The 10332-nt window shown below is 45.3% G+C and overlaps 1 protein-coding gene across 1 annotated transcript; it reads left to right on the forward strand.

Annotated features, from left to right (window-relative positions):
* Positions 1–474: 474 nt before the first annotated feature.
* Positions 475–1515, forward strand: HRG_00650 (uncharacterized protein; the record flags this gene model as incomplete). The annotated part of the gene is made up of 1 exon (XM_044859121.1): positions 475–1515. The coding sequence occupies one exon, from the start codon at positions 475–477 to the stop codon at positions 1513–1515; it is 1041 nt and encodes a 346-aa protein (XP_044725521.1).
* Between the last annotated feature and the right edge of the window lie 8817 nt (positions 1516–10332).

Here is a 10332-nt window from a genome sequence, read left to right on the forward strand (position 1 = left end):
TATAGCCGTCAAGGCTCGTATGTGCCTGGCCGTAACACTACTCAAAGCTCAATAAGATCGCTTGCCAGCGATTAAGCAAATAGGCACCGAGCTTTCACGTCACACGCGCCTGACGTAAATCCAGCGCATCCGTTCTGACCGTTCCGACCAAGACCTGACCACCGACCAAGTGATCCTCAAGGCTGAGATCACGTCCGTTCCGACCAAGACTACGCGTGTGTAGTCGTCCGACCAACCGTTCCGACCAAGGGATTCGTCCCGTCTGACCTCCGACCGTCCCTGCTCGTGCAGGCATCTGACCGTGATTCCGCGTGGTATCATTTCCGACCCCAGACTCTGACCTCGAGACTATGATATCTGAGGAAGCCCTGCCATCGGATCAGCCTCGCCGTTCCACCCGGCTTGCTGGCCAAGCCACTGAATCCGAAATAGTAGCCATGGCTGCCCTGAGCCCCAAGACGCCTCATCCGCGAGATGAGAGAACAGATTGCGGCCTTAACGGCCCGTCTAAATGAACGCTCTCCGTCTGTTGAATCAAATCGACAGCACCGGGAGCCCTCGACTGCTTTTTGCCGGCCCAAATGGCCCGGCCTTCCGACCAACAGGCAAAGCTGCCTGGCCTATTTTTGCCCCTTCCCAGAGGGCAAGAACCCCGAGTACAGCGACGCCGCCAAATCGCGCATCAAGGTCTCCGACGTTCTCAGGAAGAAGGACGAGTTCCATTCCTTCATCCTGAGCATAAAGAACAAATTTGACGAAGACGTGCGAACCTTCCGGACTGAGAACAGCCGGATGGTCTGTCTGTATAACCTGCTCGAGGGAAAAGCCCGCCGAGCACTTGAAACCCGCTTCTCCTCTGACACTCGACCCTTCTCTGGAGTGGCAGAGATGATCCAAGCCCTTGAGTCCGCCTATGGCAATCCGAATGAGCTTTCCGAGGCTCTTGACCGCCTGCAACGCCTCCAGTTTACCGTGAATGGGAAGACCGACATTGTGGACTTTCTTGCGGAATTTGACTACTTAACTGCGACCGGTCGTGTGCCTGAGGACCAGATGAAGCATACCCTGTGGCAGCACATCCCGGCCAACCTAGATAACAGCCTCTTGACCAAGACCCGCGACGAGTCCGTGACCTACGAGGTTTTCGGGTTCATTAAAGACGCTGTCCACTGCCAGAAGAGGAGTATGAGGCAGACACAGGACTCCCGCTCTTCCGACCGATCTCGCCGCGCGCCGACTAAGACTGCTCCGACTACCGCCAAGACTCCGAACAAGACCGGCTCGACCCCTATCACCTCGCGTGATGCTGGCAGAGCCTTGACCGACGATGAGAAAAGGGTCCATTGGGATAATGGCACCTGCTTTATTTGTGGAAAACAGGGCACCTCTCTCGCGAGTGTCCCGACTGCACCCATGCTGTCTCCCGTGTCGCCTCCGTCCCTGTCCCTGCCAACGACTCTGATCAAGATTCGGGAAACGAATAGGACCATCACAAGACTCCTTGATGGTCCCTAAGGTGTCACAGACAGCGAGTAGGTCTAGCAAGTCATTCACTCTGCCAAGTCAAGTCCAAGTGGATGGTGAGCCTACCTGCCCGCTCCTCTGTGATACCGGAGCCGAAACCCGTTTGCTGGTTAGCCCAACCTTCGCCCAGTCCGCCGCCCAAAGACTCGGAGCCCAGATTAAGGAGCTCCCGAGTCGGATTCTCCAAGACTTCCGTGGAAAGCCAGCCGGCTATATCCAGAAACAGCTGGTCGCCACTTTCGTCATCGATGGCCGTTCGTTCGCAAACGAGACATTTGATATAGCTGAGTGTGGCCATGATATCTTTATCGGTCTTTTCTGGATGCGGGAGAAGCGCCTCCTGCTTGACTGCGCCGCCCGACAGATCATCTGGCCAGATGATCTTCCTGCCCTCGCCAAGTTCTCCCCGACGATCCAGCTCTCGTCAAGCCCCGCTCTCGGGTCGGATCGACCCTAAGATCCAGGCCGACGCTGAGAGGCGGAACCGCCTGCTCGAGAAAGAGGAGAAACGCTACCGGATCCTCCACAAGAACTGGGGCCGCTCTGATCAAACCTCCGGCCTCTGTCCCGACCTCGTTACCGACTCCGTCTCCGTCGTTTCAGTCCAAGTCTCCGTCTGCCAAGAAGTCTGTCCGTTTTCAGCTCACGACCGCCCCTGCTACCGACTTCTGTCTCCGTCGCCTCGATCCAAGCCTCCGAAGATCAAGCCCTGATTAACGCCCTGGTCTGCCAAGTAGAGTCTCACGAGAGATTCGAACAGTGGAACGAACTCGAACCGTTGATGCCCTGGGATCCAGTCCAGCTCGAGCCAAGCTCCGGCCTTGACCAGACCGTCCCTAGTGCTCGAACCGTTGCTAAAGTCTCCCGGATCAAAAGACCTACCAGGGACAAAGCATTCCGTTCCTCAGGAGAAGACCCTGAGCATGTTGCTTGTGTCCGTAGTCGTCTACCGCCCCAGCTCACCCATCTAGAGGGATTCTTCTCGAAGAAAGAGGCCCACACCCTACCTTCGAGCCGACCCGGTCACGATGTAGTCCTAGAGCTTGAGAAGCCTCTTTCGCCGACAGGACCCCATCGTACCGCACGCCCGTTAAGTATCTGCCTCTAGAGAAAGAGACTGTCGATCACCTCCGGAGATAGACTTCATCGAGCCCGATCCGAGTCCGCACGCCGCTTCTGTCCTCTTCGCCCGAAACCGAACACGACCGCCCGCCGCTTCTGCATCGACTACCGTTGATGAACGATCATCTTAAAAGTCGCATCACGCCCGCTCCGTCCCTCGAAGGTACTGCTTGGTTGCCGTGAAGCTCAACGCTTCACTAAGATCGATGTGATCCAGGCCTTCCACCGTCTCCGCATGGACCCTGACTCCGAGTATTTGACCGCCTTCGCACCTGTTTCGGAACTTTCCGCTGGAAAGTCCTCCCGTTCGGTCTGAAGGTAGGTCCCGCCTGGTTCCAGCAGTTTATCAACGCGCAGCTTCACGATCTCCTCGACCGGTGCGCCAGCGCCTACGCAGATGACGTCCTGATCTACTCGGATAAAGAAGAGACCACTGAAAGACTGTCAAGAAGTGATCTGGCGACTCCATCAGGCAAACTCCAGGGAGACATCAAGAAGTCTAGATTTAACGTGACCAAGGTTGACTACCTCGGCGTTCTGCTTGAAGCCGGTGTGGGCCTTAGTGTCGACCCTCGGAAAGTTCGATCGATACAAGACTGGAAGTTTGAGGACCTCCGAGACCGCACCGCGATCCGATCATTCGTTGGCCTATGCAACTTCATCCGTGTTTTCTGCTACCACGCCTCTGGAGTGGCAGAACCCTGAACCGGTTGCTTAAGAAGGATGTTGCCTTTGTGATGGGCCCGGAGCAACGCGAAGCATTTGATCAACTCAAGCGCCTGGCTATCGAGCCCCGGTCCTCGCCTTCTTTAGACCAGAACTGCCGACCCGACTGGAGACCGATGCCTCCCGGAATGCCACAGCTGGTGTTCTATGGCAGGAACAGCCTGATCAGACCTGGAAGCCCGTTGGATTCTTCTCTAAGACCATGACCCCGGCCGAGCGAGCCTACCCAATCCAAGATCGAGAGCTCGCCGTCGTACAGAGTCTAGAGCACTTCTACCCAGAGCTCTTAGGCCAGAAGTTCGATGTGATCACCGATCACGAAGCCTTAGTCCATTTCTCTACGAAGCGCCTGCTCGGTACGACAGATCAGATGGTCCGACTTTCTCGCCCAGTTCGACATCCGTTTCTCTACCGCCCCGGTCGACTGAACGTAGTCGCCGATGCCCTCTCCAGGAAGACAGCGGAGCCCCACCGTAAAGGCCCGGGCCGAGGAACGCACGGTGACCCTGATCCTCCGGAAAGGCTAGGCTTCGCGACCGACTCTCTAGACCCTACGGCCGCCGGCAACCTGCCCTCGAACTTTAGTCCCGAACCTAAGCCTACTAGACCATTAGTCTGAGGGCCACGAGTGCCCTACAGACCCCAGAAGACCGAGGATACAGCAGACGCCCGATCAAGACCGCCCAGAACTAGACTCCTAACTCGGTCCCGAAGGGAGCCGAACTCGTTTCGTTGATCCGCCAAGAGAACCTCCTCCAAGACCTCGGTACCCATGGAACACACCTGGTCGTACCAGCCCAGACCTCAGACAAGCAGACGTTTCTTCAGACCGCGCTCATTCGCGAAGCCCACGAACCCCAGATCTTCGCTCACGCCGGACAGAACAAGGTGATCAAGCTGCTCCAACGAGACTTCTACTGGCCAAGGATGAAGGAGGATATCCGTCGTTATATTCGAACTGCCACGACTGCCGCCGCAACAAAACCCTCGAGACAAGACCCTGGACTGCTCCATCCACTGCCCGTACCGACCTCTGTTTGGGAGCACGTCGAATGTGACGGAAGGATATGCCGAAAGACCGTTACGGATATGACTATGTTTGGACCTTCGTCTGCAAGCTGCCGGATTATCGCCACGCTCCCAGGAAAGAAAACGATACGGCAGAAGTCTTAGCTAGCCGCTACTTCCGCTACCTCTATCGTTTCTTCGGTATGCCCTCGTATGGATTTCTGACAACGCTGGACAGTTTATTTCGCCTTCCTCGCAGAGATTAACCGGCTCACGGGAACGAAGCATCGTCATGGAAGCCCCTACACCTCAGACCCAAGGGGTAGAAGTCACAAATCAATACCTAGATCAAAAGCTACGATTCTACGTGACGAAGCATCAAGATAACTGGAGTTCTGCTGCCCGCCCTCGACTTCGCCCATAACTCGTCTTGGCACTCTTCCATCGACATGGCACCGTTAAAAGTAGCCCTAGGCCGAGATATCCGGAACCCCTGTCACTGCCCCCGACTGAAAAGCCCGCTGCCACCGGCCCCGCCGCCAGAGCTAGGAAACTTGTGCAGACCGCCCAGGAAACCCAGGAAGACGCCAGGAATGCTGCCACCGCCGCTCAAGAACGTCAGAAGGAACAGGCTAATAGGAAACGACGACCAACCGACTTTGCCATCGGTGACCGAGTTTTTCTCAGCAGGAAAGGCTTCGCCACGAACGCTCCGACTACTCGGCTAGATAACCAATGGTCAGGTCCGTTCGTAATCCTGGAAGAACGCGGTCATAGCTACGCTGCCCGAGTCGTACAAAATGAAGAACCTATTCCACGCCGACCGTCTTCGAAAAGCAGCCGATAACCCCTTGCCCCAGCAGATCCAGTCACCTCCGCCACCCGAGGAGATCAACGGAGAACCCGAGTGGAGGTTGATCAAGTCCAGCAGTCTCGAGTAACCGGTAGGAGTCGACGACTGGAATACCAGGTCTTATGGAAGGGATGTGACCCTGATGAGACCTGGTACCCGGCTAGGAATTTCCGTAACGCACCAATGGCATTGAAGATTTTCCACGATGAACATCGGACGCAGCAGGCCCACCCGTCAACCTGCAATACTGGATCGAATGTGCTGCAGCGGAGGAGGGCTGCGAGGAACGAGACGATGACGACACAGCAGAAAGCCGTGAAACCAAGAACCCGCCGCCACGACTGACTACCTTGATACGCATATCAAGGCCTTAGACGGGGGCAGTGTCACGACCCTGGGCGCCAGCGTAGAGCCGCCAGCGCAGAACCTCACCAGTGTCACGTGCCCAAGCAGCATCACGTGCCCACGCGCGACCTCGTGTCTATATAAGGGCCCGCTCGGTCGTGTAGTCTAGTCTTCCTTTCTTGCTCCTTAGCTTTGAGTCTTTGTTCATAGTGCCAATACATCTTTATAGCCGTCAAGGCTCGTATGTGCCTGGCCGTAACAAAAGTTAGCGTTATCCTTAACTACTTTAACGTCGGTTTCTTCTTTTATTTCCTTATCTAAGACCTCTTCTTAAGACTATTAAGAAGGGGGGATTTAAATCTTCTAAATTAGCTAAGGTTATAAGAGTAAGAAGGGCTATTAATCCCTCTTTCTATTAAAGAAGCTATATTTATTAAAAGTTATATCCTTAGTTAAAATAACCTTTTATAAAAGAGGAATCTAGATTTAAAAGATATTTATAGAATTATAACTAACGAGGTAACTAATAAAGGCTCTAGGATTAAGCTTTTTTTTCTTCTTCCTTTTTAGCTATATATTAGTAGTTATTACGTATACTTTATAGCTATAGGTATAAAGGTAAGCTAGTAAGGCCCTCCTTTTTATAAAGAGCTTAAGGGGAGATTTCTAGTCTATTCCTTAAGTCTTAAAAAGGGTCTCTAGGTCCCTATAGTCCCTTAGTCCCCTAGGGTCCCTTAGGGTCCGGTTCTAAAGGTAATAGGCGGTCTTAACGACTTCCCTTTAAAGGACGTATAAAAGCCTTATAGTAAGTCTTATTATATAGGCTATTTCTATTATAGTACCCCTTAATCTTTCTACCCCTTTATTCTAGGCCTAGGTATTCGGTATTAATAGGAGGGGTAAAATACACTGTTTTTAAAGCTAATTTAAGATATCTTTTATAAATAGCTCTCCGTTAAACTATATCTTCTTTACCTTATAGCTAAATTAGGATTTTATCTAGTTAACGAAGTCTTAAAGGGTAAACTAGTTATACTTACTTAGGTAGGTCTATAAGAAATAAGGGAAAACTATCCTTAAAAAAGCGTCTATAAAAATATTACCTTAACGAAGCTTTCTTAGTCCTTAGAGACGTTAGTCTAGTCGACCTAAATTTCCTTATATAGCTAGTCCGGCTATAAAGGCGTTCGTTTAGAAAATCGTCTCTTAGTCTTTCCTTAGCTATAGTATTTATATTTAATAGTCTTTAGGCCCTTTATTTATACGCCTTATTATTAACCTTGCTTATATAAAGCTAGGGGGCCTAAGTAACTAAGTTATATATATTAAAGAAGACTATCTTCTTAGGCTACTAAAAGAGGGTCCTTTATAATAGACCTATTCCTCTTAGTAAGGAAAGCTAACTTCTTAAGTAGTTCTTTCCTATAAATAGGTTAGAATTTAAGAATAAATTAACCGAATTTTTCCTTTATAAGCTTAATAGTCTAATTCTTTTAGACTAGCCTCGTAGGTTTAGACATCGTATCTTAAAAGATTCCTTCCTTTTAAAGAAAGCGGAAGGAAATTAAGCTTATTAAAAATTAAGGGTAAAAAGCTACTCTTTTTCTTTAAAGAATTTATATAGACCTATTAGGTAATTTTATTATAAAATTAACCCTTTTATATCCCTCTATCTATATAGTTAATTCCCTAGTAATAAGGTATTCCCTTTATACCTTTTTAAAGGACCGGAACTATAAGAGTATATTATAGATATTAAGGGAAGTACTAAAGTTAAGGATAGCTAATTTTTATAAGGGATAGTCGGAGGGTCCTAATAGTTAGTCTTAGCCTTATTAATTTATAGGGAAGACGACTACTAGATTTACTATACTAATAATTCTTCCTTAAATTTACGGCTTAAATAAGGGCAGCGGCGTTATTAGTTGCTATTTCTTAATAACCTAAATCTCGTTTATCTTCTTCTATAATAAGGGGTCCTCCTTAAGAGACTATTATACTATTTCTTATAGCCTCTTTAAAGGGTTAACTCCTTTAAGTCGGTTTTCCTTAAAGACCTATTAGTAGTCTTCTAGCTAATAGGGCTTTTTATATACTTAGTAGGTAGGTTAATTCCTCCTTATATATTATCTCTTTAAGGAATCCTTATCTTAGTATAGAAGGTCTACTTAAAAACCCCCCCTTTTTACCCCTTATTACTAACTTTAACGAGGTTCGATTTTAACTAGTTCCTTAATTTTTTAACTAATAGACTAAAAGGTCTATTAAGGGACTAGTTAGGCCGGTCTAACTAATAGGATCGGGCCTAGAGTAGAAAGCAGAGCTAGGGCTAGGACTAAAGTAGCTGTTAAAGATAGTATTAATACTCTTAAGGGAGGAGGAGCTAAAGGAGCAATAGCTATAGTAGTAGTAATAGGAGCCGTAGTAATAGGGGCTATAGGTTAAACCGTCTAGGTTAAGTACTAGCTATAAAGGAATAAGACTACTTACTATTATACTCTAGTAGCCTCTTTATTTAGTTCCTAGCTAGCTTCTTAAAAGATAGTTAAGTAACCGTTACTAAAAGGCTTTATTAATAGAGATATATCCTATAGCTACTAGCTAGAAAGAGCTTTTATAAGGAAGTATTAGTTAGCTTTCTTAAGGATTTCTTCTTACTTAGCTAGCTATAAAGAAGCTAGTAAGTTCCTAGTAAAAAAGGCTCCTAGGTATACCGTATAAGTCTTCTTAATACGGTTAGTTATATAGCCCTTTAAGGGAGCTATTAAGGTCTTAAGCTTGAAAAGCTACTACCTAGGAGTCTCTTCCTCTTAAAGAGAAATTAGCTTTATAGTATTAATAAATTCCGTTATTACTATATAAGTAGTAGTTAGTAGCTTTATCTTATAAAGGTATTCTTTTCGGTAACTCTTATAGTCGCCTAAGGTAGTAAAAAAAGCTCTTTACTATATAGAGGTTAGCTTAAAAAAGAAGGAAGCTCCTTCTATAAATTCTATTACCTTAGGATAAAGAGGGGGCTTAAGAGGGTCCTACTTATTAGAGAAGATTAAATTATAGATAGTCCTATCTATATAAGCTTATAGCTCCTTTACCTACTTATCTTAATCTTAGGGCTTTATAAGAATCGTTTTATAAACTATAGGGGTAGTAAAGGAGTCGTTTTTTAATATCGTTATAAGAGAAGGGGTTAAAAAGTTAAGTAAAAATCAGCTTTTCTAGTAAGAGCAGTAAAAGAGAGCTATAAGGGATATAAGAAAGGTGCCTTTTATAGTAGCTAGAAGGTATAAGAATTCTATTCCTCCTAGGCTTATAACTCTTATAAAGAGAGATATAAGAAGTATATAAAAATATATAAAGGTAAAATTAAAAGTAAGGGGTTAGATAGGTAAGGTAGAGAGATTTAATTCTTATAAGGGTAGTAATTATAGTAAGGGAATAATTATTATATTACCTTAATTATCCTTCTTTCCTTTATTTAACGCCCCTCTTTATACCTACTTAGTATCTTAATTAATAAAGAAGATCTAACTAAAAGAAGCTATTAATATCCTTTTAACTACTAAGCTTTTTACTAGCTTTTCCCTTCCTTTCTAGCTGTTACTAGTATATCTATTTTATCTCTCGCTACTTATACTTCCCTTTATACCCCCTACCCTCCTTTATATACTTCTTTTTAGCTCCTTCTTCCTTTTTTTATACTAGGTGTTTTTAGCTTCCTTAGTCCCTCTTACTAAGGGATATCTCTAAGAACTATAAAATTAAGCTATGCTTTATAATAAAAGTAAACCCCTTAGTTTTTAGCTTATTTAAGTAGATTAATAGCTATTAATTCTAGCTACTAAACGTTCTTCTTAGCTAAGGTTAATATTATAAAGATACTAAAGTTATCTATATAAAATAGCTAGTATCTCTTAGCCGCTAATATCCCTTTTATATATAAGAGGAATAAAATAGGGCTAATAAGGGACCCTTAAGGCACCCTTATTACTAGGTTTATAAGGGGCTAAGCTTACCCTTTAAAGGCTAGCTAGATTTTCTTTTTAGTAAGGAAGTAGTCTACCTAGCTTATAAGGGCCTTAAAGAGGTTTAATTCCCTTAGGACCCTTATAAGCTATTTCTTTAATATAAAATTAAAGGCGCCCTTTATATTTAATAAAAAGGTACTAGTAATAGCCTTTTTATTAAACTCTTACTTTTTTTAGATATAGTATAGAAAGAGGAAGGCTATATTTATAACTAATTACTATATTTATCTTCTTAGCTATATAAAGTTTAGAAGCCTAGCTATATTAGCTAAATAGCTTAGCTAGGTAGTATATAGCTTTTTAAGGACCTTTTCTAAGTAAGTAAGTAAACTTATAACCTTATAGGCTTTAGGGATAGTATAGTTTAGCTTATTTTACTTAGGAAGTATAATTCCTATAGATTCCTTTTATACCTTAAGGTAGTATCCTTAGTTAAATAAAGCTTTATAGGCCTTATTAAAGACTATAAAGATAGCCTTATATATATATTAAATAGGGAGGAAGCTAAGGGAGTCTAGGCTAAGGGCTTTTTTATTTAAATAGCTAAAAATAGCCCTTTTAATCTTAGGGTCCTTTAGCTTTAGTTAGTCCTACTTAACTATACTCTTACTACTTATATAGCCTAAGGGCTCTTTTTTTTAGTCTTTAAGGGGGGCTAAAAAAGGGGCTAGGGCTTTAGCTTTTACCTCTATCCCTTCTTTTATATATAAGATACTAAGAAGGGTAAGG

The sequence above is a fragment of the Hirsutella rhossiliensis genome (assembly GCF_020360975.1).
Source record: "Hirsutella rhossiliensis strain HR02 chromosome Unknown scaffold00001, whole genome shotgun sequence".
Taxonomy (NCBI): Eukaryota; Fungi; Ascomycota; class Sordariomycetes; order Hypocreales; family Ophiocordycipitaceae; genus Hirsutella; species Hirsutella rhossiliensis.